The 27,795-nt window shown below is 39.9% G+C and overlaps 6 protein-coding genes and 1 non-coding gene across 7 annotated transcripts in view; 4 read left to right on the top strand and 3 right to left on the bottom strand.

Annotated features, from left to right (window-relative positions):
- Positions 1–31: 31 nt before the first annotated feature.
- On the bottom strand, positions 32–3,485 carry LOC103395149 (uncharacterized). Its single transcript, XM_008332750.3, has 2 exons — positions 3,290–3,485; positions 32–2,987 (listed from the first exon to the last, which is right to left on the bottom strand). Exon 2 carries the CDS (start codon positions 2,936–2,938, stop codon positions 719–721), a length of 2,220 nt encoding a protein of 739 aa, XP_008330972.1. The 5' UTR covers positions 2,939–2,987; positions 3,290–3,485; the 3' UTR covers positions 32–718.
- A 3,227-nt stretch (positions 3,486–6,712) lies between these two features.
- On the top strand, positions 6,713–9,064 carry btg4 (B-cell translocation gene 4). Its single transcript, XM_008332751.3, has 4 exons — positions 6,713–7,207; positions 7,431–7,568; positions 7,658–7,940; positions 8,582–9,064. Exons 1-4 carry the CDS (start codon positions 7,035–7,037, stop codon positions 8,792–8,794), a joined length of 807 nt encoding a protein of 268 aa, XP_008330973.1. The 5' UTR covers positions 6,713–7,034; the 3' UTR covers positions 8,795–9,064.
- Positions 9,065–10,013: 949 nt separating this feature from the next.
- LOC103395151 (heterogeneous nuclear ribonucleoprotein A/B-like) lies at positions 10,014–14,151 on the top strand. Its single transcript, XM_008332752.3, has 8 exons — positions 10,014–10,171; positions 11,558–11,734; positions 11,842–12,010; positions 12,144–12,299; positions 12,398–12,529; positions 12,754–13,033; positions 13,527–13,635; positions 13,784–14,151. Exons 2-7 carry the CDS (start codon positions 11,580–11,582, stop codon positions 13,595–13,597), a joined length of 963 nt encoding a protein of 320 aa, XP_008330974.1. The 5' UTR covers positions 10,014–10,171; positions 11,558–11,579; the 3' UTR covers positions 13,598–13,635; positions 13,784–14,151.
- Positions 14,152–15,164: 1,013 nt separating this feature from the next.
- On the bottom strand, positions 15,165–15,237 carry trnav-cac (transfer RNA valine (anticodon CAC)). The gene has a single exon. It is a non-coding gene; the product is annotated as a tRNA-Val (tRNA).
- Positions 15,238–15,276: 39 nt separating this feature from the next.
- On the top strand, positions 15,277–21,006 carry alg9 (ALG9 alpha-1,2-mannosyltransferase). Its single transcript, XM_008332753.3, is given in 16 exon segments — positions 15,277–15,628; positions 16,582–16,717; positions 16,850–16,937; positions 16,940–16,980; positions 17,060–17,130; positions 17,242–17,330; positions 17,640–17,775; positions 17,960–18,047; positions 18,176–18,281; positions 18,451–18,573; positions 18,767–18,921; positions 19,007–19,136; positions 19,235–19,382; positions 19,755–19,884; positions 19,971–20,101; positions 20,599–21,006. Coding segments are annotated over 16 exon segments (1,911 nt in total). The 5' UTR covers positions 15,277–15,413; the 3' UTR covers positions 20,723–21,006.
- An 875-nt stretch (positions 21,007–21,881) lies between these two features.
- Positions 21,882–27,795, top strand: part of LOC103395155 (serine/threonine-protein kinase Chk1) — a 21,686-nt gene continuing 15,772 nt past the window's right edge. Inside the window, exon 1 of the mRNA XM_025065498.1 lies at positions 21,882–21,926. The gene's annotated coding sequence lies outside the window, so the exon portion shown is untranslated. The remainder of the gene's footprint in view (positions 21,927–27,795) is intronic.
- layna (layilin a) lies at positions 23,099–27,342 on the bottom strand. The gene is made up of 8 exons (XM_008332754.3): positions 26,232–27,342; positions 26,078–26,098; positions 25,101–25,398; positions 24,536–24,693; positions 24,410–24,454; positions 24,248–24,310; positions 24,068–24,164; positions 23,099–23,954 (listed from the first exon to the last, which is right to left on the bottom strand). The coding sequence occupies exons 1-8, from the start codon at positions 26,338–26,340 to the stop codon at positions 23,243–23,245; spliced, it is 1,503 nt and encodes a 500-aa protein (XP_008330976.2). The 5' UTR covers positions 26,341–27,342; the 3' UTR covers positions 23,099–23,242.

The following is a 27,795-nucleotide window of genomic DNA, read 5'->3' as shown; positions in this document are numbered from 1 at the left end:
CTCCGTACTGCCAAATGTTGGGACATTTGGATTTTTAAAAATTGTATTTTTTAAGTGTGGATTTATTTTGTTTCCGCTTTCCTGATTTAGTATTTCCTGTTTTTATTTTCTGTGACAGAACTGGTACATATTAACCTGCTGTCCTCTTAAATAAACATCTAATTATGCTGTGTTTGTTTCTGATGGTGTGATGTTATTTAGGCGTGTACTGCCAAGCAAGGTCAAATATTGTTTAAAGTTGAAATGCAGATGTAAACACTTTGTACCTGGAATGTCTCATTCTTAGAGGTGAGATTTTTGCCCCGTGTTGCTTATGTAATGAAGTTAAACAAAAATAATATAGTGTACTTAAAAAAATATTGCATATTTATTTTTGAAATATTGTCATTTATGTACATTTATGACAAAATAAAGGTACTATCTATAGCAAAAAAGAACATAAGAAGAGACTAGATAAATAATATTAAAATACTAAATATAAAAAACTAGATTGCCTCAAGTGTCTTGAGAAACGTCTGTTCTGCTTTTCATACTTGCTTTTTCTCTGTGGCTGCTCACACCTCCATCGACCAACCTAGATCTGTAGATGCGTTTAGCATAACACAGAAGTTACTGAAGGAAATATTTTGATGGTTTGTCCAGTTGTGTTTGTACCAGGAAGACTTGCTCTTTGATACTGTATGTGCGTGACAGGAAACGGATCAAAACAATTTGGTGGTCAATATCTCTTATCTAAGCAGGCTTGGAATGGCTTCAGGAAAGCTCTGCACACTGCTGAGAAGAACCTGGTGGCTACATTCCTTTTGATCTGTGCACTTAGGTGCCTTTTCAAAGCCTTGATAAAAGCATCGTCATCCTGCTGTAGTTTTTTCAGTATCGCTTTAGGAGAGTCCATTGTCTGCGAGAGTTCGCTGAACAGAGATTTGTAAATCTTTTTACCTTCCTTTTCTCTCCCAGCAAGGTCTCCTAGCTTAACCCGTTTAAGTGCTTTGTCAGACAGGGTGTGGACAATCCTGTTGAAGTCTACTTGGCACATTGACGTCCTGGCCTTTTTCAAGGTGTGCATTACAAGACCTGTTACCAACAAGACAATTAATGTGTACTTTTGAACTTGGTTGTCTGACATAATTACTGACTCGGAGCTACTTGAGTCAGAAGTATGAGATGCAATATTAGCAACATCACAGATCTGACTATGTTCATCAGGATCCTCTTGCTGAACATGTAGCAGACGGCGCAACTTAGCTTCAAGGCTTAGCTGCCCCTCAGTAGAAGTAGAAGGAAGAGATAGTAAGTGCTGCTGCAAAACTGCTTGGGGGCGAGGCTGACGCTGAACATGCAGCGGGAGCAACTGCTGCTGCAACGCGGCTTGAAGGTGTAGCTGGCCCTGTGCAGAATGAGGTAGCAGGCGGTACTGCAAATCTGCATCTGGGTTCAGAAGACCTTCAGCAAGAGGAGGTTGCAATCTTTGCTGCAAATCAACAGGAGGATGTAGTTGACGATCAGCAAGAGACAGAGGTAGCAGACGGTGCAGAAAATCTACTTGAGGACGAAGTTGACGTTCTGCACGGGGAGGAGGTAAAAGAATGTGCTGCAAATCTAAGCGAGGGTTAAGATTTACCTGAGCAGGAGGAAGTAGCAGATGTTGCTGCAAATTGGCTTCAAGGTGTGGCTGATCAGCTGGATGTTGTGGGGGTTGATCTAAGTTTTCTTCAGGTTGTGGCACTGGGTCCTCAATGTCTTCAATGTCATCCTCTTCAAAATCCTCAATAAACATAATAATGATAACATTGTCATCCTCCCCAGTGTCTTCATTATTACCCTCTCCAAATTCTCCAATATCATTACCAATCTCCTCAAATTCTCCATTGTTGCTGGCATCCTCCAAATTAATGTCATCAACACCATCATCTGAATCCTCAATGTCTTCCACATCTTCCTCAAAACCTTCATCGTCACCCACACCATCCTCAAAATCCTCAATGTCCTCACCATCTACCTCGAAACCTTCAAATTCATCGACAGCATCCTCAAAATCATCAAAGTTATTACCATCTCCAAAATCTTGAACATCATCAGAGCCTAGTTCAAAATCCTCAATGACATTGTCATTATCTTGGAAACCATTCATGTCATGTGCAGCATCCACAAAATCTTCATAGTCCTCACCTTCCTCTTCGAGGCTTTCAGGATCATCTCCCTCTTCAAAAATGTCATCCTCACCTTCCTCTTCGAAGTCTTCAATGTCATCGCTCTCATCTTCTAAAACTACAATGCCATCATTGTAATTCCCCTCCAGTGGTGCAACACCTGGTCTGTACCTTGTAGTTGTATAGAAGCCATCGAAACTGTTCCGGTCATGAATGCGCTCAGACATTACTGCCATCAGCCCTGCCTCTGAAGTGGTGTAAATAATCTGATTGTGATTTTTCCAAATGACTCGATAAAGGTCTTTTCTGTGTCGTTGGTCCTGTAGAGGAGCGGTGCTGCTCTCCTCCCTGAGTTGCGGTGCGCAATGGCAGAAGGTACGTATGCAGTCTATTGTTGCACCAGCAAGATCAAGCAGCGCAGCCAGTGTTTCATAACTAATGCATTCACATTCAACGGATCTGCCCAACAAATGCCTTGTGTTTGATTTCATTTTTTTGGCCAATGTGGCGTTTACTCTTGTAGTTACTTCCTTAGCAATCAATCGATTGAATTGCTTGAAGCTGTCGCATTTAAATGATCCAGTATTTAAGAGCTGACAGAAACACCATACAAGAACCCGCTTTATGTTCATCGTCACATAGCCTTCGTCTATACCAAAGAAACATTTCTCACTTTCTACAAGCAAGTATATACGTGGCAGTTTTTTGACCCACTCTGTGACCACAGGGTTTAGGCATTGAAAGATGTATCTTGTGATGTACCGTATAATGGTTGTGCACAGAACCATTAGCGTGGCTGTGTCAGGCACCTCTGTGCTGGAGTGGTTTTGAATTAGTCTGCAAACAGACGGTGGAAACATTACTTGGGGAAATGTTATTGGGAACTTTACATGGGCAATTAGTTTGAGTTCTGATGGTTCCATCAGATCTGGGTGGGTTTTTTATCAAGAAAACTCTTGGTTGTGTTTGTCCTCGAAAGGTTTTGGACATGGTTGTTTGACTTGGTGTCTGTTTTGGCACCCTTAATGTTGCATTACTGCCTTTCTCTTTTTTTCTCATTTCTTTAGCTCTACGTCGTGCTTCCAAACTATGTGATTCTAGATGTCGAGGTTGTATTCGTAATGTTGCATTACTGTTACCTTGCGCTGGTAATTCATTCTTCAGTCCACGCTCCTTTGCACAGTGGTTTGTCAAGAAATGGTATAATACAGAAGACAAAAACAGATACCCATTATCAGAGCTGGAATTCCTTTTCCTCATTTAGCATGTTCTTCTGGAATGAATGTGTCAAATAGATCAAAGCACAAATGGCTTTTGTGTTGATGTGACATCATCTGAGTTATTGCTTGTTCCTGCTGCTGTCTGGTTCAGTAAATAAAACTAAATCTAGAATTGTCCGTCTGTGCATTACATCAATATATTCTTTCTGAAACCAAGGTTTGAACTAAAGAAAGACTATTGCCAAGTCTGAAACCAACACCATAAAACCAAGATTTGAACTAAAGAAAGACTATTGCCAAGAAATGAACTTGGCAATACAGATGCAAAACATCCAACCTATTTTAAAATGTAAAAATTAATTAATTTAAAAAAAGAAATTGCATTTGAAAAAGCAGTTTTAACAGGGTTCATCTGTAATCTAGACCCTTAATGGATGCTCTCTGTGCTTTATCATTTCTTTTTTCTCTAAATTGAATCACAACTTTTTGGACTTCATGCGTTGCCCAGTTTTAATAAGCTAGAATGAGAATAACAGTGTTAAAATTGGAATACACTTTTTGTACAGCTATTTCCTAAAGTTCCATTTGAAGTATTATTTTTCTTTCTAGCATAAGAACAAAAAAAATCAACCTAATAAAACAAAACCAATTTATTGATATAAATTACTTAAAAACTTCACAGCACTGAAGTTATAGAAACATACTACAAAATCCATGCATACAGAGAACAATTCATGTGGGATGCACCCGTCGAGAGTAGCGTCCAAGGCCAAAGCAGGCCTGGAATGGCTTTGTAAAGGATCTGCTAACTCCTAACAACCTGGTGATGGCGTACTTCTTTTTAATCTGAGCAGTCAGGTGCTTCCTTAAGGCTTCTATGAAAACATTGTCATGTTGCTGGAGTTCTTCGAGGAGCACTGTTGCTGAGTCAAATGTGTGCAACAGCTCACTGAGCAAAGCCTTATGAACCCATTTGCCTTCTTTCATGCTCACTGTTATGTCCCTGAGCTTGATCTGTTGCAGGGCTTCGCCTGACACATTGTGGACAATCCTGTTAAAGTCTACCTGGCACATTGATGCCTCTGCTTTCTTTATGGCATACATTAGAACACCTGCGACCACTAGGATGACCAGCGTGTACTTTCTAATTTGGTCCTCTGATATTGTTGATAAATCAGAGCTATTTGTGTCAGAAGAAGGAGATGAGATATTTCCTGCGTGTGTGACCGGCTGCCAGCTTTGATTCCCTGGTACAACATCCATTGCTTCATCACATAAATGACTACATTCTCGTTCATCAACAGTTTCCTTGAGAGGATGCAGCAGAAAGTGATGAAATTCTGCATCTGGGTATCGCTGATCTTGACTGTGACCTGGTAGCAGCGGTAGTTCCATGTTAGTGTTATGCTGTGGCTGGTTCTCTTGGTGACAATTGGGAAGAAACAAAAGTTCCTCATTCTCCTGTTCCCAAATGTCCTCCCAAAATGGCAACATCCCATCAATGTGTACCTCGTCATCTTCATCTTCATCTTCATCATACACTGTTTCAACCATGTCACCCACGCTTTCCACCGAATGAAAGTCCATCTCTTCCCAGTCTTCAACATCACTGTCATATTCTACCAGTTGAAGGTCTTCATTGTCATGCTGGTCAATGTCTACAAAATCTTCACTGTCACCATTTTCATTTTCTTCAAAATCACTGTCATCGTCCAGACTCTGATTCTCACTGAAGTGTAAAAATCCTTCAGGGTATCTGAAGTCAATATTATAGAAGGAACCCTCACACCATTTGCCAGTATCCGCACTGCTAACATGCTCTGACATGATTGCCATCAATGTTGCCTCCGACGTTGTATAAATCACCTCACTGTGGTCGCTCTTTATTACACGATAGAGGTTTTTCCTCCCTCTGTAGTCCTGTAGGGGTGCTGTGCTGCTCTCTTCCTCTTGATGCGGTGTGCATCGACATTTATCAAGGTGCATGCAGTTTATGGTTTTACTGGCCAGAGCAATCAGTGCAATAAGAGTTTCATAATGGATGCACTCACACTCATAAAATCTGCCTTGCAAATGCCTGATGTTGGAGTTCATTTTTTTAGCTATGTCGTAATTTACCCTTGCTGCTACCTCTTTGGCCACCAACCTCTTGAATCTGTTGAAGCTTCCACAGTTCAACAGTTCAGAGACACTCCCAAAGTTGAAGAAACACCAACGCAAAATTTTCATGTTGGACAGAACGTAGCCTTCATCTACCCCGAAGAAACACTGGTCACTGTCAACGAGTAGATATATCCGTGGCAGTTTTATAACCCACTCTTCAACGACGAGTCTTGTGCGTTCAGTGATGTAGTGAGTAAAGTCACAAACAATGGCTGTGCACAAATCCATTAAAAAGGTTTTATCGAGCTGGCGTCTGCCCAGAGATTCGTCGCCGTGCTTTAGCAGCAAACGGAGTAGATTCAAGCTAAAAACGAGGTTGGGTCTAATCACTGGGAGGAATTTCACATGAGCAATTACTTTGAGTCGGGACGGGTCCATGTTTGGGTAGCTCCACTAGAGAAGTGGAGTGGGACTGGGTCCTGTTTGTTGATCAGTTCTTGTCTGAGAGCATGTGGACCTTTGGGATCCATAATGATGTATTACGGCCTGTCTGTCAGTGGTGTTTCAGAGTAAGTGGTATCCATGATGATGTAGGACTGCCTTCATCTGGATCAAAGACGCTTGATCCAGATGACTGGACGCCACTAATATGACAGCATGACATACATTTGTAGCCCTGGTTTTCCAGTAGGTTGGTTTGTTTTTAATGTAGAACAAACCAAAATAATAATAAAAAAAAAAAAATCAGACACCAGCATTTCATCATTTATTCATTTAATAAATTCTGATTAGAATCACTCACTATGTTTCACATATATACATTTTTGTGAATTATTTTCTTGTTTATTTTAGGTTTACTACTACTTTAATTTGTTTTCATATATACATATACTCCAGTTTTTTTGCAGATTTTTGAGAGATTTTTACTTTTAATTTTTCTCAAAAAACATATACTTTTAAGCCAACATATGATTGTGTTTGATATTAATCTTAACTGTTGTAAAATACGAGAAAAACGATGTCTAACATGGCATCAGAGCCGAACGTCTTCTTTCCCAATATTATTTATATGCTATATAACTAATAGATTTCTGAACAACGCCCTCGGCATGTTTTCTGTTTGTTTTTTGTTTGTTTTTCCCAGTCTGCTGTGGACTAAAGTGCCAGGTGGATTTTACAGGTAAGTGGAGCAGACTACAGACTCATCAAGTCAAGCAGTGTCAGGTGTTTGAGTGAGTCACAGCTGAGACATGTTTTCATTAAACCTCATGAACAGGGAGCCACTGCTCCACTGCCTGATGTCTGTCTAACTTGGTTGTTTGCTGTGGAAGTATCAGAACCCCTGAGCTGAAGTTCTCTCTAGAGCTTCAGCAGCAAATATGTTTGCTTGAGTCTGTGTGTTTAGTTTTATTCTCTGTCAATTTTTTTTTCTAATGAGTAGGTTGATCCTACAGTTGTTTTAACTGCCAGACCTAGGTTTTTTAATAGTGTAGGTTAATAGAGTGGCTGTAGTCTGTCACTTTTTTTTTGTCAATTTTCCCATTTGAGTGAGTGTGGGGTCATGAAGGAAGAAATTGCTGCAGCTGTGTTTTTCTTTGCCCGTCTGGTGAAGCGATACGGTTGTCTGGATATTGAGGGCAGGAAACGGTTTGCTGCTGCGCTCACATCGGTTCTCTTTGAAAACTACAAGAACCATTGGCACCCAAATGCACCCACTAAGGGACAGGCCTACAGGTACAGAAAAAAAATATATCCTGTTTGCTACTGTTCTACTCCTGTGGCTGGATTAGCATTTAGTCTTGTCAAATAAGTTGCAGTTTCACCATGTAAATCATAATATATATATATAGAGAGAGAGAATATTAACACAACAGATTCTACCTTTCTTAATATTAAGTCTTTGTTGTTTTAATTATTAATTTATTATTTTAACTTAAGCACCTTTTGTGTTTTTCAGGTGTCTACGTATGAACCGTGTTCAGCTGCAGGATCCGGTGCTGCTTCAGGCCTGTGAGCGTGGTATGGTGCATTATGAGGATCTGGGCCTGCCCCAGGAGGTGACGGTGTGGGTTGATCCCGGAGAGATTTCCTGCAGGTCAGGGCATGATCTGACTTCTGTCTTTCAGCTTCAAAACAAGCTGACCATCATTTAATCAAACCTGCGTTCTTTCTGTGCGACAACAGGTACGGCGAGCACAGCACACCATTCTGCATCTCTGTAGTAGACCGCTGCCGTCATGATGGGGAGTTTTCCCGCCGTGTTCATGATGCAGTGGAGCGAGCGTGCTTTGATGTCTACTCGGGAAGCTCCTCAGATGAAGAGGGCAGTGGAGATAACAGCATGAGCAGCAGCAGTAGTGGCAGTGTAGGCAGTGGCCTGTCAGGTTTCTGCCCTGCTCCAGTCCATGTTCCCAACCCAGAACCTAAATCTATCCCAACTGTCAGCAACCCCAACAGTGTGTACAGGGTAGGTCTCATCTGTGTCGTAATGGAACTCTGTATGTAAAACACTTCCATTAACTACCTGACCAACTTTTTAAGAATAGTTTTTGAGAGGGTTTTTGTCTCTAATATTCTTGCAAGATAAAGGGTTTGTCTAATACAGATCTTAAAGCCCAAACCACAGAGGGTGGTTGTCAGCTCAATGTGGAAGGCCTCCTGCTGGTCAGAAGAGGAATAACGAGCAAGAAAGGCATTAACTTTATTGAGACTGTTTCTCTGGGTGTTGGAGAGTGGAGCTTATCTGATCTGAAGTGTGTAGTTACCTATGTTACAAATCTTGATCTTTACAAATTTAATTTTCACCTTGCCATTAGAAAACATTTTCTACCAGGAAACTCTTAAAAGGTCCATCTGCACCTAGCTCCTTAAAGATAATCTGTTTATCTCCCAAAGTACAACACTTGTTGTTTAATAGCTGTTTATATTATGTCTTTTTTTTTATTTAGATTTTTTTTATTAAAAACATGTTGGATTCACTCCATGTTAAGAATTGAAATGTTCTTATCAATGCTGATGAACACATTTGACAGCCTGCTTTTATGAAAGCATGTTAATGTTGCATGTTCTTTTTCTCATGGTCAACCTTTCACTTTTTACTCTTTACAGTTCAGTGAGTTTTCTTCTGGTGCTCCTCAAGTCTGGCTCAGGGACAAGAGAAAAGCCTTCCCTGGGGATACATTTCCTTATCACCCTCCTCCAACCGGAGGTCCAGCCTCCTATTTCACAGGCCAGAAAGGCTTCAAGAACTATCGGGCATCATTCACTTTTACCGGACCTCGTGTTGACAAGTACCACTGGGTCAGCAAGTCCAGATCTTAGAACCAGCCCTGCAGCTGTCCAATGTGCGTTGAAGAATAAGGCAACAAGGACAATCTTTGAATGTTTTTTTTTTGTTTGTTTTTTGATTCATAAAGAATTTAAAGTAATATGGTTTATAAAGTTATGCTGTTTAAGCAGGTTTTTAAACTTAAAAAATGTGTTTTTAACTAACCCCTACCTTCTAAATAAGTTTTTAAATTTAAAGAAAGTGTGAATAAAGTAACATTGTACTGTCATTGAAAAGAAATAAATACCTTTCAGCTCAGCTGCTTAATTATGTTGTTTGTTCTAATGGGTATTTTTAGATAGTTTTGTCCTGGGTAGAGGCACAGAGTGCCATCCCTGCTGGTTTGTAAAGTATGTAAACATACTTCCATGAATATTTATTTTATCAAACCACCCTCTTTGATCAGGTTTGTTGTATTATAAAATTCTATTACAATTTATTTTAATGCAGTTTAGTTCAGGATGCTGCAGTTTCCATAGATAGTTTTAACAAGATTATAAAAAAGTTGTCTTATTCATTTAGTGTCCTGTCTTTGGGTTGTTTTGAAAAGTTGCTTAAATCTAGTTTTACCTAATGTCCTGTTTTGAAGCCATGCATTTGATATGAATCTTTACCCATAGGTAGGACTAATTTGTACCTTAGCTGTTACTGGTAATATGTTGGTAATTCTAAGCCTCCATTCAAATGGCAAACTCCATCAAAATGATTTGTCATAATGCTCAAAGGGAAAGCCTAATAGCTTTGTGCCTATGAAAGTTCCAAGAAATGTGATTTGTTCAACATTATCTTTCAGTCGAACTACAGTTATGTTTTGCAAAAAACAAAACAAAAACAAAAAAACCGATTTAATTGTCTAGTTTATATATAGAAAGTGTGTAGTTAACATGGGTTTAAAAGGGTTTAAAAAGGCAAACTAAACCTCATGTAACTTATAAACTAGGCTTAAGAAACCACATTGTAGTCTTGTAAAAACTCAAATTTGATCACTAACAAAACTTCAGTAAATGTTCTATGTTCACTAATGAGGTAATGTGGAGTTTTTTTTTTAAAAAAAATGTAATTTTTTAAATCTAAACATAATTTACGAAAGAGACCAACGCTATCAAAGCTTTCAAACGCGCCTATAGAGAACATAGCAAGGACAGGAAGCAGAACGCTGCTTTGTTTTATAAGGTTTTTGTTTACGACCAATGACTTGCCGCCTTCTTTGACGCCACTAAACAGTAAGCCGAATCACAGGCGTTGTCACTTCGACGTGGACTGACGCTTGTTCACATCCGGTCGTATATATTCTGCCACGAGTTAGCGGCGAATTTGGAGAGTATCAGTGTCGAGTTGCGGAGCGGCGTCTGAGGTGTTATTTGCACAAAGTAAGCAAACGGTTGTTTTTCCTTATTTTCGTAAACGTGTGCATTAGAGTGGAGATAAAATAAGCTCTTCAAAATGGCGGCTCCTTTCTCCCCATTGTTTCCTATTGCTTGATTTTCAGTTCTGCGTTGATTCTGTTTCCCGTTAACTGCGTTAGCAGCGGTGCTTGCGCGAATGTTTTATGCAATAATAAAACGCTCTATGGTTGGTATAGGGTGGATTCAGCATGTGAAAACGTATATTGTTATGTTCTCGTGTATGTCTTGAGGCTGAAAGTGGAGTTTGGGTAGCGTTTAACAAATATTTTAATTCAGATTCGTTTCGTTCGCTCTTAGCCGGGCCTATTAGCGTTCCGCCATGAGCGCTAACGGAGCAAAGCGCGGTTATATTAAAACCTCTGCAACATGAAACGTCAACATGCTGCTAAACTTTTTTCTTCTGAATATTAATTATACATATTAACGAACTCACAGTGAACGGAACATGAAAGATTGATAACATGTTGTTTAATAACACATTAAAAAGGTGGCACTTGCGTGGTTTATTCACAATCGCTGTGCTGTACATTATGGGGGGTAATGTAGATTTTTAACGTTTTAATAGAACACCGTAATAATCAAAGTACAATGGGTTGTTTTAAGAGCAAATTATGTTCAAGTGACTTTCTCAGGACCAAGTTTGCCACAAAATGTGTACAAGGATGTGTACTATATGTATTTAAAGTGATGCTTTTACACTTGAGAATGCTATCAACTACTGTTTACCACCATGAAAGGAAAGAGTAGTGCGGAAGTTCATTTCTGGGTGAAGCACAAACAAAGCTAGTTCCAGAACATTGTTGAATCAAAGGTAGTGAGAATGGTAAAGACCATTATCATCACTTATGGCAAGTGTTACTGGAATATGCCTGCTAGTTGCTCTAGGGTTGTAGTAGCAAATATATATGACCTGTTAAATAATGGGCTGACTGTTGCACAGAATAAAGTGCCTAAGTTTAAGAATGAATGAAATATGGAAAAAGGGGTGCTGTTTTGCAACATTCAAATGCCAACTGCACTACCAAAAAAACTCAGCAGAGAATGTGTTGCAGATGCATTGAAGTCGGCATGAAGATAATGAAATTTTAGAGAGAAGCTGTATTTTACTGCAAATATAACACGCCGTATACATCATGTTGTCATAGTTGTAATACATTTAAAAGGACTGTGTAGAGATTTGTTGTGCTACAACCATTTGCAATAAAATTTTTATTCACCTAATAAGATTAAACATTTTTTGTGTTTGTTTTTTTTTAAAACACCAGTCAATGCCTCTTTTGTTCAGTATGTAGGCAGAGAAAAGGAAAGTTCTGGTAGATGGATTAATTAAATTTCTTTGTGTTGTGACAGTTTGAAGGAACCCACCGTCTCAATGGCAGACACTGAGAATCCGTTCATGGAGACCTCCGAGCAGAATGGCAACGAGGGAGAAATGTACACGGGTGAAATGATGAGTACAGACGATGGACAAGACAACGGCACAGATGGAGGCAAGATTGATGCCAGCAAAGGAGAGGAAGATGCAGGGTGAGTTCTTAAACACCAGTGTGTAAAGTCTGAGATAGCATGTTTGGACGAACTGTGTACAATGGACAGGATTTATATAGTAAAAGTTTTCTCTCCTGTGTTTGCAGAAAAATGTTTGTGGGTGGACTCAGTTGGGACACGAGTAAAAAGGACCTGAAGGACTACTTCTCTACGTTTGGTGAGGTGTCAGACTGCACCATCAAAATGGATTCTGTCTCTGGGCGATCGCGAGGCTTTGGCTTTGTTCTTTTTAAAGACCCTGCCAGCGTGGACAACGTAAGTTGCTTCTAAATGTTTAATTTGATCATTTGTGTTTTTTGTGCTTTATGAGGAATTGGTGATTGTGTTTTGGTGTTTTTGTTCATTGATTTGTTCTGCTTCCATATTTACTAAGTCTCTTATTTTGTAGGTGTTGGCTAAGCCTGAGCATAAACTGGATGGTCGTAAGATTGACCCCAAAAGGGCTATGGCCATCAAGAAAGAGCCAGTCAAGATTTTTGTTGGCGGTCTGAACCCTGAAGCAACAGAGGACATCATCAGGGAATATTTTGGGGAGTTTGGAGAGGTCAGTCTTTATTGAGCCTCATGAAAAACATTCTGTAGTTCTTTTTTTTATTATTATTATTATTATTTATTTATTTATTTTCATGCCACCATTCTTAGATCGAAACCATTGAGCTTCCTATTGACCCCAAATCAAGGAAAAGGCGTGGATTCATCTTTATTACCTTCAAAGAAGAAGCCAGCGCTCGCAAATGTCTGGAGAAGAAATTCCACACTATCCATGGTGGCAGGGTATGTATTGCATTGTTCTTGATTATAACCTGTAAAAAGATGCTTCCTCAATGCTGCTACAGGTTGAAGAAAAAAGAAAGGACCAACAAATTAATTTTTTCCTGGAGACTGACCTTGAATAGTACAAGTTTAAAATAGCTTAAAGATTGATGGGAAAAAAGCTAAAACAGAAATTGTTTACTTTTACAAAACATTTGGGGTTTAATTCTTTCTTTCTTTCTCAGTGTGAGCTGAAAATTGCCCAGCCAAAGGAGGTATATCAGCAGCAACAGTTTGGAGGTGGACGTGGTGGTGGTGGTGCTGGAGGTGGTGGTGGTGGTGGTGGAGGTTATGGAGGCCGAGGCAGAGGACGTGGAGGACCAAACCAGAACTGGAACCAGGGGTATGGCAACTACTGGAACCAGGGCTACGGCAACCAAGGCTATGGCTACGGTGGATATGGTGGCTATGGCAACTATGACTACTCTTCTGGCTACTATGGATATGGTCCAGGATATGACTACAGTAAGTATCATTGGATACAGGAAGAACTTCAGAGACTTGTATATAAGACTTGAAAAGAGCTCCTAGTGTGAAGATGTAGAACTAAGAAGATTAAGCTGGTTCAGAAGTTATTGTATCTCCAAACTTATGATCTCAATTTAAAACTTTTGCAATAATTTCTACAGTCTTTTGGTCTCCATTGCACGTTCAACATCTTCCAGTATTTGTTTTTCTGTAAATTATGTCTAAGGAGGACAATAGCAAGGGTGAATATAATGATTCTCAACACAGTTTACATTCACTGGTGATGTGATATCATTCGTCAATCATTTTTCTGCAAAATTAAATGTGCAAAGTAAATCTAGAAAATGGTCCTCATACTGCAGGGGTACGTAGCTCTGCAGTATGAGGACCATTATTTACGATTGGTGCATTTGAAAAGTACAGACTTTTTGTAAGTGTTCTAGTGTTAATAGAAGACACCTGTAAATTGCTATTGTCGTTTCTCCTTCAGACCAGGGCAGTGCCAACTATGGGAAGACCCCGAGACGGGGGGCACACCAGCAAGGCTACAAGCCATACTAAGGATGGTGATGAAAGTGAGCTCATGGTATTTTACAAAGGTATTGCATATCTTTGATTTTAGTTTACTTCAGAAAGTTGTCATGCTTGTCAATTCAATTCAAATTATATTTAAAGGTGTCCAAGTTTAGATACATTTGTGTTTTCAAATTAAAATTTGATTGGCATTTTTGTTTTCTCACCTTCCAGGACTACAGCTGTCGTCCAGTGAGACCAACTGCTGATGGGACACACTGGGCTTAAACGCCGCCTCTTTTACCACAGAAGACCATTTGTACAGAAAACACCCAAAATGTAACTTTTCCATGTTAGTTTGTTTTTGTTTTGTTTTTTAGTCTCATATTTTCAGTTTTTATTTGTCTTAGGTTTCTTCTTTTTTTTTTCTTACCCTCGTCTCCACATTTCCAGCCATGGAAGTGTAAATTTTACTGTACTTTTTGGTACCTGTTTTGATTCTAATGTATTGTAAGGGTTGTATTTTACATGTGTGCTAGCTTTACAGGTTAATTCTTGGCGCTGTAAAGGAGCTTTTTTGACAAATAAACAAGTTTTCAGTATTTTGTTTTTGTGTCCTTGTAGAATTTTGAAATCGATGAGTTTGGTGACAATGGGTTGTAGGTTCATGGACAAAAGTACTTTGTCCTTGAGTTACATTTTCTAATCATCTCATTAGGGAAATCTGCAGATTTAATGAACCATTGTTTGTTTTTCCCTCTAACTACACCTGTGTTACTACAGATATCCTTTTCTCTCTGCCAGTTTGACTTGACGCATTATGTTTGGGCAAAGTGTTTTACAGAGTTTTAGCAGAAACCAAATTGTTAAGAAATAATGAGCTAATTAAAATAATATATTCCCATTAAGGTCCTCAGTTAAAATAATGCTTAAGCTTCCAGGGATTAATACCCAAATATCCCTGAAATGGTTTAAAGTATTGACTATTGTTAGAATTTAACTTTAAAACATCCAGAAACATAACATTTTACAAATAAAGGAAAATGCCCCCAAAAATTACTTTAAGACAACTCATATGGAAGCTATGTGACACCCCATATGAACTTGGATGTTGATTTTATTCTGAAATTCAAAAATTGTTTCCCTGACCTTTCGCGTGTTAGGCGAACGTGATAACCACTACACTACGGAAACTTGCGTTAAGTGATAGTAACAAAAGCACTGAAATAGATGCCTCATCAAAAATTACAATAACATCAAAAGGTAAGAAAGACAGACAGTCGTCACTTGAATCTTATTACATTTAAATTCCTTCTTTACCTTTGTTCCAAATTATACGAATGTACTATAATTTTGACCACTGCAATCTAGTTCCATTGTTTGCCTTTTTAAATATACAATCCAATTGATAACACATAAACAAATCAGTATATTATTGCCTATTTGAAAGGTAATTTTAATCTAAAAAGTATTTAAAAAATGAAACAAATTTAGAATGTCCTGAATGTAAACTGAATGAAACACTTACTGCAAAGAGTGTCTATCATACTTTCATATAATTTAATCTTTATAGTTTTTAGGTTTCTGTGAATAACAATATTAAAAACTCAAAAGTTGTTTCCGCCCGGTTTCGAACCGGGGACCTTTCGCGTGTGAGGCGAACGTGATAACCACTACACTACGGAAACTGACATCAAAGCTGCATAAAAGTCTTTATATGGAGAAACAAAGGGCGGTTGTAGCTAGTCATCTAAAGTGACATGTAATATGACAATAATGTAATAGGTGATATTGTGTTTATTACCATCAACATTATGTCTAAAAAAAGAGGAAGCAGGGTAAGAAGGAAAGGTCGACACTCAATATGCTTTCATCGGTCTCCGAACAACTACGGAAAGAAACGAAGTTTGACTCGGGAGCACTGTCCTCAGGAAACATGGCGGCCAAAGCGCTTCGGCAGCGCAGCAGGCGAGGCAGCAAACAGAATGATGCGAATAACGTGAACGTCTCCACCGATGCTCGAACACAAAAGGAGGAGAAAGGAGGGGAGGACAGTAAAACCACAGAGATCCGACAAGAGTGAGTAAGAGCCCGCAGGATAGACGTTGGAGCTGCCGGTGTTACGAGCTCCATCCACGTCTGATGTGACTGACAGTCTTCGTGCTAGCTGCAGAGCTAGGCGGCTGCTTGTCTGCTCTCAACTTTAGACCTTTTAAAACGCGATGACAAGGACTATTTAACGTGAACATAACAAAACGAATAGGCAGACACTTACACTGATTAAATCCCATTGACTGTTCAATTGTTTTCTCTGACAGCCATGAGTCGTATCACTGTTGTAGCTTAATTACGATGAGCTTCATTCATTCTTCCACCTGTTTGAAGTTACCTTACATTTTATCCATCTGAGCGAGGCTGTTTCAGCAGCTCATCCACGGAGCTAATTTGACACTTGTGTGTGTATATATAGAGTGTTTGATTTCCGGAAACCGTTGGTAGTTTGTATTGTGACGTGTCGCTGTGAAACTCGCCGTGAGGATCAGTGCTGAGCTGCAGCTGAGTCGACTAATCTACGAGTAATCTGATGGTTGGTGAGAAGAAACACAACGCTGTTACAACTTACAAAGAGTGCAGAAGGTTGTTTTTCACTGGATAAATTGTACGGTGCCAAAGGCTCTTATAATAGACACGGATAATTAACATGGATTGCTAATGGGCTGTATCTTGGGGATGGTGATTGTTATGTAGTAGGATGGTTATTATTATTATTATTATTATTATTATTGTTATCTTCACCACTGACACACTGGCACGTAGTGGAGCGGACCAGAGATTCCCCATCGCATTAAAAAAAACAACAGCATTCTTTGATTATTTTTAATCACATTTCATGTTTAAAAAAAGAGATGAGTGTGGACCTTGAGCATTTTTTGATTATTTTTAATCACATTTCATGATTAAAAAAAGAGATGAGTGTGGACCTTGTAAAAACATTTTAAAACCATGGCCCTTTGTCTGTTTTTATGTACCAGGTCAGTAGGTCGTGGGGGTCAGGTCTGGGCTCCAGAGGGCTCCACAGCATTTAAATGCCTCCTCTCTGCACGTTTCTGTGCAGCTTTGCTCAGCAACATCTCAGACTGCGACGAGACCTTCAACTACTGGGAGCCTGTGAGTGCATCACATTTGCACTGTGTATCAGTAGTATTTGCAGTTTTGTATCCATGTCTGTAGAGTTCATTCATTTCTATTATTTTAAACAGCTGCGGTCTCTTTGCTTCTTAACTGTTCACATCTTCACAGATGCACTACCTGTTGTACGGCACAGGGATGCAAACATGGGAATATTCTCCCTTGTACGCCATCAGGTCTTATGCTTACCTGTGGTTGCACTTCCTGCGTATCTACACGCCCACGTTCTCCAGACCAACAAAGTAAGCTGACAATGAGAATATATATACTGTACATGTGGACACAATGCATTGTTTCATCTGTGGAATGATGCTGTTGCAGGTGCTGGTCTTCTACTTTGTGCGATGCGTCCTGGCGTTCTCCTGCTGTGTTTGTGAACTATATTTTTACAAGTGAGCCTACAACCCCAATCTGCCACAAGCATTTTGTCCAGAATGCCTACGAATGACTTATTTGATCTGCATGTGTGTGTGTGCGTGTGTGTATGTGTGTGTTTTAAACAGGGCTGTTTGTAAAAAGTTTGGCTTGCACGTCGGACGCCTGATGTTGGCCTTCCTTGTTCTGGGCACAGGAATGTTCTGCTCAGCTGCAGGTTAGTCAGAGTGTTTTTTTTTTATCTGGCTTCCGTCACGATCTGAGGTGTCAATGCTTCATTATTAGTGAGGGAGCATATGTTAAATAAAGCAAGAAACATGTAAAACAATGGGAGAACCTCAGTTGTAAAACACTTGCTGTGTTAGACTATCGGTCAGTTTTTCTGTAAAACTGAATTAGTCAAAAAGAACCAAAATCAGGTAAACATTTCTCCAAAAAAAGTAATTCTAAGAAGCTAACCGTAACTAGAAGATAGCTCCCATTACCATTAAACAAAAAATCCATTAATTTTTCTCTTTTTCCTCAGCTTTCCTGCCATCGTCTTTCTGTATGTATACAACCCTGATTGCGATGACGGGGTGGTTTCAGGACTCACCTCCTTTAGCTATTTTTGGAGTCGCTGCTGGTGCCATCGTTGGATGGCCCTTCTCAGCTCTGATTGGGTAAATGATCAGGTTTTTCATTTTAGTAAAGATGTTACGTTACGTTTAAAATTATGCATGGATTACAGGTTCTCATCCTGACCGACGTACTGTGTTGTTGTCAGACGTTCATACAGTCTAGACAGCCTTCTCAGCACATTGAACTGATGTTAATTAAAGTGTTAATTGACATTGTTTCTGATAGAATCCCAATCGCATTTGATCTGCTGTTGTTGAAGAGGCAGTGGAAGAGTTTTATCATGTGGTCCATTCTGGCTCTGCTCCTGCTGCTGGTGAGAAATCAGCCTCAGGAACTGCACTATTTGTTTATGTGATGTGCTGGTGAAGAGATTCTTTATAATGTATTTATTTGTCTAAATTGGTGAAAGTTCACATCTGTTCACCTGTACTCACATCTCAGCTCCCCCTGATGGCAGTCGACTCTTTGTTTTATGGAAAACTGGTCATCGCTCCACTCAATATCCTGTTGTATAACGTCTTCACACCACATGGACCGGACCTTTATGGTACTTGCCAATCCCAGATTACACACGCATACTCATTGTAATTTCTCATTCTGTGTTTTCACTATTACTTATTTTTATATATTTTGTCATTTGTCTTTGTAGTAACTTAATTAAAGACTAATTTTACATGTATGGTTTGTAATGTTGATGAATGTTTTGAATTTTTTAGGCACAGAGCCGTGGCATTTCTACTTTCTGAACGGGATTCTGAACTTCAATCTGGTTTTTGCTCTGGCACTGTTTGCACTTCCACTTACTGCCCTCATGGAGACGCTGTTACACAGGTTTAATGGTGAGACTTGGGTGACTATCAAACAGCTTCTTTTGTGTTAAATTATGCAATTAGTTTTTTTTTTAATTATTAACTCTAACTTTAACTTGTTCAATGTTAAATGTCAATGAGGAAAATCAAATCATTCATGATTTAAAAAAAAAAAAAACTTGGTCCTTCTGTGATCACATGTGCACATGTGTGTTTTCTGCAGTGCAGAATCTGGGCCGTCCTTACTGGCTGACTCTGTCTCCCATGTATCTGTGGATGTTGGTTTTCTTCACCAGACCACATAAAGAAGAACGTTTCCTCTTTCCCATCTACCCTCTCATCTGCCTCAGTGGAGCAGTTGCCCTCTCTTCCCTCCAGGTGTGTGACATTCTCAAGCTCAGTATTCACATGTACACACATACATGTATAGTGAGATTGACCGTCTTTATTCTACTCTTTGCAGAAATGCTACCACTTCCTGTTCCAGCGATATCGACTGGAACATTACACTGTTTCCTCAAACTGGTTGGCTCTAAGTGCAGTTGTGGTCTTTGCAGTGTTGTCCCTGTCTCGCTCTGTCGCCCTCTTCAGGGGTGTGTGACCACAGTTTTCTTTTTTTCCTCTTGAATCTCAAAAAAAAAAGAAGAAAATTCATTTAGAGAGTAATTTTTCCTTTAAACCTTGTCCACAGGTTACCACGCTCCTCTGGATCTATATCCAGAGTTTCACCGCATTGCCAAAGATCCAACTCTTCACTCGGTCCCTGAAGGCCGACCAGTCAATGTATGTGTGGGAAAAGAGTGGTATCGCTTCCCGAGCAGCTTCCTGCTGCCAAACAAGTCAGTATCCTAGATGCATTTTACCTTTGTGAACAGGGGGTTTATATAAAGTCAGGACTAAGCTTTTATAGTTGTAAGTTGTATTGTTGTGTAGTTTTAAGATGGAAAACAAATGGATTATTATATATATTATATATATATTATATTATATATAGCAGTGCAATACATGTGTAATATGCTTACACAGGAACAGGTCAGTTCCTGTGCATAAGAAGCCGCAGATCTATAGCTATCAAATTTGACTGACCATGGAAAGCTACTCCGTATCAGCTTCATTATTGTTGGCTGTTCAGAAGTTACAGCTCCGTGTGAAAACAATAAATGTTTTAGCCCAGGTGTCATCTCCTCATGGTCAATATTTTTCCCCTTCAGTTGGCAGCTGCATTTCATCCAGTCTGAGTTTAGAGGGCAGCTGCCGCAACCCTACGCCTCTGGTGCTCTGGCCACACGGATGATCCCTGAACACATGAACGACCAGAACCTGGAGGAGCCGACCAGATACGTAAGTCACACAGGCATGTGGGGGTTCATTACCTCACACTGAGTGTAGCTGAGAACAAGTGCACAAAATTCTTTTTCCTTGCACAGGTGGATTTGCGACACTGCCACTATTTAGTCGACCTGGACACGGAGGAAGAGACTCCGCTTGAGCCGCGTTATTCATCGAACAAAGAGGAGTGGAGCATCATTGCCTTTAAGCCTTTTCTTCAAACGTCAAGGTAATATTAATAAACACAGACTGTATCTTCTCTTTTTGTCCTTTAGAGAGCGCTGTAAGCATTATTGCCTTGGTGCATTACTTGAGCCAATCTAACTGTAATTGTGTAAATTGGTCAAAACAACAGGCCTAATGACTATAATAAATGCTCAGCATGACACAAACACATTAAACGTTGTGGTGCATGACTGATGGAGCTGTACACCACACTTCTTTTTACCAAATGGACCGATTTTAAAACTTTAATCCTACATTATTGCTTAAATATAATTGAATTGTATTTTACTGCAATGGTGCATTCAACTTAACTGACAGCACATACACTTGGTTTAATGTTTATTAAGTTTAAGTGGCAGATGGATGAATAACCAGTTGGAATCGACCACCAGTTGATTTTATTTAACTTTGTATGTTTCTGATGTTTATTGTTTAAGAAAATCCCTTTATATTTTATAAATAATGGAAAACCTCCCTTCATCCCCTCACCCCCACTTCCAGGTCTTCTCCTCTCTTCAGGGCATTCTACGTTCCACTTATATCTGACCATCACACCACCTACAGGCGCTACGTTATCTTGAAACCTCGGCGGCAGAAGCAGCCACGTAAGCGTGCCCATGGCTGAACTTTGCCCCTCAGGCTGGTGCAAAAATGCAAGTGGAAAAAAACATTGCAGAATCCTGACATGAGAACTCGATCTCCTGCTGTCAGTGTTTGTGTGACTGTTGGACGTGTGTGCATGCTGACGTTGTTGAAGTATTCATCTCATGAATCATGTAAAGATTTCAGACCCTTTAAGGATGTGAAGTGAGAGGTAAAGAATGTGTGTGTGTGTGGAGAGAAAGTATGTGTGTGTGTGCAGAGTGCAGGATTTAACGTTTACGTGAATATGGACAGGCTTTTTTCGTACTTGGGTCGAAAAATGTAGCCTGAAAAGCTGTGTTTGATTTTCTTAAACAATTGATCAATGGAATCTTGTAGTGTTTCCTGATTTGCACTTGGACTGTATCTTACCAGTGTGTGTTGTGAGTTGTGTGGGATGTGAGACTGTGAGTGTGGAGGTGACAGAGCTGTTGTTAATTTAACAATTTTGAATAAAATGTGACAGAATGTGGAGGTCATCACTATTTTTCCTTCATATTAAAAAAAAAAATCCCTGTGGCGCCGACTGAAATATAATCCAAAGAAACGACATCCAGGCAATTTACACAAGAAGAAGGCAGTGCAATAAATGTGTATTACCTACCCATTCATCCATCCATCCATGTAGAAGAATTACAAACAATGATCATCTAAATGGAGCTACTTCACCAAGTCCAAATAGAAGCAAAAAAAAAAAAAAATCTAAAGAATAACATAAGTACATAAACCTTTATAGAGGGTTCGTGATAAGGGTTCATAATACACACAAACAAACACAAGCTGCATGGCGCAACCAACCTAATTGTGAAACCAGGACAAAGTACAAGCGTTTGCCTCATCATTTCCCAAAAGCTCAGAAAAGCCTTGGAGCAATGACACATATTTATTTATTTATAAATTGATCGATTCAGTTTTCAGTAATTTCACTAACTGATAATCTACCCATTTACGCAGCAGTTAACACACCTGCCAAGAGTCCTGGGTTTTTAGAATTTTATTTAGGTTTTGTGTGTGTGAACCGAATTTTACATTGACAAAAATAGTCAGGTTTTCTTATTTTTTGTAAAAAACCACGGTTTGGCGCTGCCAATCTACCAACAGAGGGCAGTAATGTATCATCAAGACTAAAAGCTTCCGTTGAAGGAGAGTGGGGGGACGGAGAGTTGACGTATATGCCGGAAGCTACCGTAAGTAAAAGACAACAGCGCCAAATTTGTGCTGGACTAGTTCTAGAAACCGTGTTATGAAAATATGTATATCTAGATGAAGGTTGTGTGTTGTTGTTTTTTTTTTGTTTGTTTTTTAAAAGCTGAGGAAGCCACTCTGTTACTGTTGCCCCAGAACTCCACTGAAGTTCATTGAAACACCGATATTCCTTCAAACTGCTATTTTTTATCGAGTTTTATTTGAAGGGTTTCTTAAGTAACAAACATACAAAGCAGTCACACAGGAGAGATGTCGAAGCATTATACATTCTGAATGAATAAGAATAATCAGACTGTGATTTGTCATTTTCGGTGCTGGCATGCAGTCGTGGTCAGGCTGCAGGCACTCGAGCTGTATTAATGCACAAGTCACTCAGGAAGAAGAACCCGATCAAAACTGAAAGATCAAGTTTGTGAAGATTGTGCCTTCGGGCAGTTTTGTACCTCATTATATTTGAGGTAGGCTTTTAACAGTAGGTAAACAATGGTCGGATTAAACATCCAGTTCAGGCACTGTAAACATGATGGCCCACGACCTTCAGATTTGTTCTACCAAACAGGAGCACCTCAACCAGGCCGTGCAAGAGTCTGCGTCACCAAAACAGGATAACAATTTGACGGTGCTTGTGGTGGAAGAAGAAAAAAAAAAAAGTTTTCCAGCCAGTGAGATTTTTTAGAAACATTCCCTACAAGCGAGCATGCACAGCTTTTTACAGTGTATTTCCTCTGTTTACAAATTCGTACAGACATGCAGTGGTGTACAAACGTCAGGAGCCAATATTGTCATTTACAAATCAATTCTTCAAGACTGGTCCTTTAGTCTTTCCTAAAAGTTATGAAGCTTCACTGTTGTCTGTTTAGATACAAATTTCTGTCCAAACTAATGTTTGTCTTTAGCTTCGTTTCTGTTTTGGCATATGTGAAAAATGAACGTTGTATAAATGATGTGCTGAGGCTGCATTTTAGTTTGTGGTCTTTGATTGTGGCCTGTAATGATGTAACTATAAGTGCCATTTTATTCTGTGCTGTGTCATAAACACATTTTTCAATGTAATGGGTGTATGTTATGGTGAGACGTACCCAAAAAAGTAACCTAATCATGGTGAGACCCATGGTGAGTACCCAAAAAAGTAACCTAACAAGACTAGTAACCAGACTATATGTTTAAGTGAGTTGGGGAATAGACTGGACACTGGAGTGGGAAATTGTTGCTTTCTTGAAAAACCAAAATGTGATAAAGGCCAAAGACTTGAGCACACCACTGACTAAACTCAAAATGTAAATAACTGTTGAGAGGATCAGTAGTTGTGTCTGTTGATCCAGTCTTGTTCGTTGAAGTATCTCCTACCACTGTCATAATTCAGGCCGTTTCTGTAGGTGTCCAGATTAGATTGAAAGGATTTTCGGTTTGCATAATTTCCCAGGCTGCTTTGGTAAGTGTCTTCCTTGCCATTGCTGATGTACGTCTGATACAGATCAGCTTTGACCGCGTGACCTCCGGGCCTCAGCTTGGGATCGTAGAGGTCACTCGCTGCTCGGACGCTGCCATCGTACAATCCATGGTCTCCGTACACGCTGCTGCCAAAATGCTCACTCTTTGTCGTACGACGACCTAGGCTGCGGTCGTAAAACTCCCTGTGCCCGGTGCGGCCCAGACTGCCATCATTCAGCTCCCGCTTTCCTGGGCGGCCAAGGCTGGTGTCATAAAAGTCACGGGTAACGCGGCGTCCGAGGCTGAGGTCATTGAGGTCCATGTTCAGGAAGCAGCTCTCTGTGCTAGCAAGAGTCACAAAACCGCTCTCAGTGTCCCGACCTCCTAGGTTGTCATAGTCACCTGTGGGTGTGTCAGGGGAGGAGCTTAAGAAGGAGGTGTTCTTAGTGGTTGGTCGAGCTGAAACCAGATCGTCATCCTTCTGGGAACGTATGACATTGTAGACATCGTTTGAAGTTGGGCTGGGACACAGGCCTGGGTCTGTCTGGCAAACTTCTGATTTCTGCTCTTTTCTCTTTCTGTCACAAGAGAGAAGCAAATAATTTAGGTGCTTGGAATCACAGTTCTTGAATAAGATGTGTTTTCAAATGTCACAAATCATACTTATTTTGATTGTGTTGCGGTAACTCACCGTGTGCCCACTAATTTGAAGCAGCAGACTCCGATCACTGTCAGCAGCAGCAGTATCAGGGGGATGGTGGGAATTATGATGTATATCAAATTTACAGCTAGATGGAAATCAGATTAAACACATTTAATCACAACATCAACCTCAGAAACAGTAGTGACAGCTGAGTCAACAAAGTCTTACCTGTACTTCTGTTCTGGTGGCCGTCACTTGGGCTCCAGGGAAGCACCGATGGAGGGAAGACCTCTGTAATGAAAAACACTGTAAATATTTATTTCAATAATAAAACACTTCACTTACTATCCCCCACTAGCTAATAGCTATTAGCCAATGAGCATGTTGTACCTGTCTTAGTTGAGTTAGGAGAAGGAGATGGCTCCAATGGTTTCTCTGAGAAGAAACAAAGAAAAAACATTATTATGTGACACTGTGACCTCACCTTTATGCTGTGTGTCTGTTGACTAGTTGTACCTGCAGTGTATTTACAGATGAAGTTGTTCTTAGTTTCACAGTTGTCATCGTTCCACTGGAACATGTAGAGGCCACCGAGACCAGGGGGCGCTGACGGCTGGTGATACATCACCACACACACCTCATAACCACAGGACGGCTCGTCCCAGTGCCAGTTCCTGCAGTCACACACACAAACACACACAAACACACACAAACACACATGTTATATTTGTGATGGTACCAATTATTAAAAATAAAACTACATCCAGTTTAGAAGTTATAAATATATGGCATTAATTAATAATTGTAAAGAAATATAATACATATATTGCATATTATAAATGTAACAGAACTGTACTATTCAATTTTGTTATTTGTAGTTAATGTATTGTAGTTTTTTTTTTCTTAAATGCAAGTGTGTGAGCACATTTTCTTATCTTACTGTGATTATCCTCAGGCTGGTACTGTCTACTAGGTTGACTTCCTCCGGTGGACAACCGCTAGTTTGCTCAGTTTTGTGGTTTTTTTGTTTACAAACACCAACACAACCTCTGAGTGTAATCTGGGACTGTCTAACACACACCTGAACGTAGACTTGCTGCCGTCCAGCCAGTAGTACTCTGGAGAGCAGTCTGAGCTGCTGTCCTCGTTCCCATCATTTCGTCGCAGACCAATCCAGAAGTCTCCGTCCGTCGGGCGGAGTTCTGTGATGAGCTGCTCGATGATCTTCTGCTCAGACTCCGACTCCACGCTCAGCAGCTGTCCTCCATCACGTTGGCAGGCCAGTTCTGCCTCTGCGAAGTTCAGCCTGCGCCGTAGCTCAGAGAAATAGGCCAGCTTGTAGCAGGGTTTTCCTTTCCCTGCCTTACACACACGTTGACCTGAACACACACACATACTACATTATTATCACTCAGATCATCAGACTAACTGTTGGTGTCAGGAACACACATTTTTATTAATATTTTTTTCTCTCGTTATATTTAAACAAGTTTAGCTTTATAATTACGTGTATTCAAATTTTTTTCTTGTTATATTTAATCAAGTTTAGCTTTATAATTACGTGTATTGTGTGTTTACTTTATCAGAAAGTAACAGTGAAACGGTAGTGTTGACGGCAGATTCTGTGACTTTGGATTTGAAGTAAAGAACTTAAAAAACAATCACTCTACAGTTACAAAACGTGTTTAAAAGAAACACCCACCATTCACTTCATTAGTGAAAGTAAAGTCAAAGTTTTAAAAAAATGAATCAACTAGTTTCATGACTGACCTACGATATTTCTAGAAACCCCGTAGGGTCGCAGAATTCTTTTAAATACTTAATAGGCGTCAATGCATGTTCAAAGTTTACCAAACGATCTTTTTCAAAGACTTGGTCTACTGGAGTCCAGCTGTTAGGGACTGATCAGATTTGTTTGCATAAAAAAGACTGTTGAACCGAGTGTCACACAAGACTTAAAACAAGACATTTTCAAAGGTTTACCAAGAATTCTCCAAATACACCTAACTGGTGATTGTTGGTTTTATTCTTTTCTGAGAGAATGTGTGTGTTTCTTACCTCTGGCTTCGAATATGTCAGCTTCAAGAACCGGAAATCACAAACAGGTCAGAGTCAGGGAAGTAGAGGATCAGGAAAACACAGACAGATCCACAAGTGAGTCAAGAGTTTGGTTTGTCGTGCCAGGTTGCGTTTCTTTTGTGCACACACTTACCCGTGATGAGGCTTGTGGCTGCTGAAAGATCGAGAGACAAGAGCATAAAGTGACAGAGGATTGTTATAAGATCCATTGGTAGAATAGACAGATTGGCTGGAGTCACCATTTCACTGCCCCCTGCCTGTTCATGTGGTCATCAACGGAGCCTTTTATAAACAGATCAAAAACCTCTGTGGTGATATTTCGACTCCAGCGGCAGAAAAATCTCCAGGAGATTGAAAGAGAGCTGAAGAAGTAAGAAAAAAGTCACATCTACTGTTCTGTTCTCTGAAGGAAGGATTGTGCAAGACAGGCGGAGGAGCACAGAGAGGAAGAGGAGCGGGAGGACAGGGTGTGCGTGTTTGGGAGGGGGCTGTAATCTGTTAAGAGCAGTCTTAATGATTGGAAGAAGAGACTGCATCGATTGCAAAACATCTAATCATGCAAGTGCTTCTCATCGTAAACGCTGACAAGAGGCAGATTTCACTCCTCTTATTACCGAGCTCCGAAGATTATCATTACAAAAGTGTTACATGAAAATGATCCCCTCTAACTCGATCAGGGATTTTTTTAAATATTTCCCTCCACGTTGTTTTCAGTCCCGTTGTGTTTCAGGCGCACGCATTACGCACAGACAAGTGAAAATATCAATATGAAAGGAACCACATCTTTTTGTGTGTGCAACCTGTGCTCAGAATTGATCGGCCCTAATAAGCAAATATCCACACTCTGTCATGACATCACTCTCCTTGCCAGTCGATCCAACCCACTTCAGACTGAGGGGAGGACAACAGAGGGAAACACGAACACAGAGAAATACAGCTTCCTATCCAATACAGTCTAATCAATAATCAATGTTTAATATTAGCAAAATTGTAGCCATGACAACAGATGTTAACGTTTTCACCCAGTGTCATTGATGGGGGAGGAGGGGCTACTGTTTGGCTAACATTTGTGTATTTCTTTGCTAAAAATGACTCGTCTTCTACCTTGCACCGCACAATTCTGCCATATTCCTAAAGATCCATGATATTTCTGAACTTCCTGCTACATGCTATTTTGCTAACTTTATTCCAAGAAAATTCCAAGTTGTCTGAGACCTGAGTGCTGTGAGTGAGCCTTTGGGAGTTCATGCATAAAATGTAGACACACGGAATAAACGAGTGCTTTTAGAAGAATATTACAAAAGAAATGGACAAACCACCATTTCTGTAGTGCACATCACATCTATAGTCCATTAGCCTAAAGAGATCTCCATTTGTTTTGCAGGTATCATAAGACTAATGCTGAGGATTACATTTTCTCCTACTTGCTCTTAGTCGATTTTTAGTTTAAACGTTAATGTTATAATGCAGTGTTTCCCAAACGCTGTGCCGTGGCACACTAGTGTGCCATGAGAGATCATTAGCATGATGTATTAATGTAACAAGTGCATTCAGAACACCTGATCAAAGAGGTGACATGTAAAGGAAAGGTCAGCTTTATGGCTGTTGTGTTGTGGATCTTTCCCCTGGACTTTAATATATATTCATATTTTGTCTAGTATGAGGCAGATACACTCACGTAGACTTCATATTCATAC

The sequence above is a fragment of the Cynoglossus semilaevis genome, chromosome 19 (assembly GCF_000523025.1).
Source record: "Cynoglossus semilaevis isolate Cse_v1.0 chromosome 19, Cse_v1.0, whole genome shotgun sequence".
NCBI classification, from domain to species: Eukaryota; Metazoa; Chordata; class Actinopteri; order Pleuronectiformes; family Cynoglossidae; genus Cynoglossus; species Cynoglossus semilaevis.
This window is presented reverse-complemented; position numbering and strand designations above follow the sequence as displayed.

Excerpts from the sequence above, each read along its gene's own strand:
- layna (XM_008332754.3), bottom strand. The coding sequence starts at position 26,340 with ATGGTGACTCCAGCCAATCTGTCTATTCTACCAATGGATCTTATAACA. Across the intron at positions 24,311-24,409 it reads TCCTAACTCAACTAAGACAG|AGGTCTTCCCTCCATCGGTG; the intron begins GTACAACATGCT and ends TTTTCATTACAG. Across the intron at positions 23,955-24,067 it reads TTCAAATTAGTGGGCACACG|AAAGAGAAAAGAGCAGAAAT; the intron begins GTGAGTTACCGC and ends CTCTTGTGACAG.
- btg4 (XM_008332751.3), top strand. The coding sequence starts at position 7,035 with ATGAAGGAAGAAATTGCTGCAGCTGTGTTTTTCTTTGCCCGTCTGGTG. Across the intron at positions 7,569-7,657 it reads CCCGGAGAGATTTCCTGCAG|GTACGGCGAGCACAGCACAC; the intron begins GTCAGGGCATGA and ends GTGCGACAACAG. Across the intron at positions 7,941-8,581 it reads ACCCCAACAGTGTGTACAGG|TTCAGTGAGTTTTCTTCTGG; the intron begins GTAGGTCTCATC and ends TACTCTTTACAG.
- LOC103395151 (XM_008332752.3), top strand. The coding sequence starts at position 11,580 with ATGGCAGACACTGAGAATCCGTTCATGGAGACCTCCGAGCAGAATGGC. Across the intron at positions 11,735-11,841 it reads AAAGGAGAGGAAGATGCAGG|AAAAATGTTTGTGGGTGGAC; the intron begins GTGAGTTCTTAA and ends CTGTGTTTGCAG. Across the intron at positions 12,530-12,753 it reads ACACTATCCATGGTGGCAGG|TGTGAGCTGAAAATTGCCCA; the intron begins GTATGTATTGCA and ends TTTCTTTCTCAG.
- LOC103395149 (XM_008332750.3), bottom strand. The coding sequence starts at position 2,938 with ATGGTTCTGTGCACAACCATTATACGGTACATCACAAGATACATCTTT.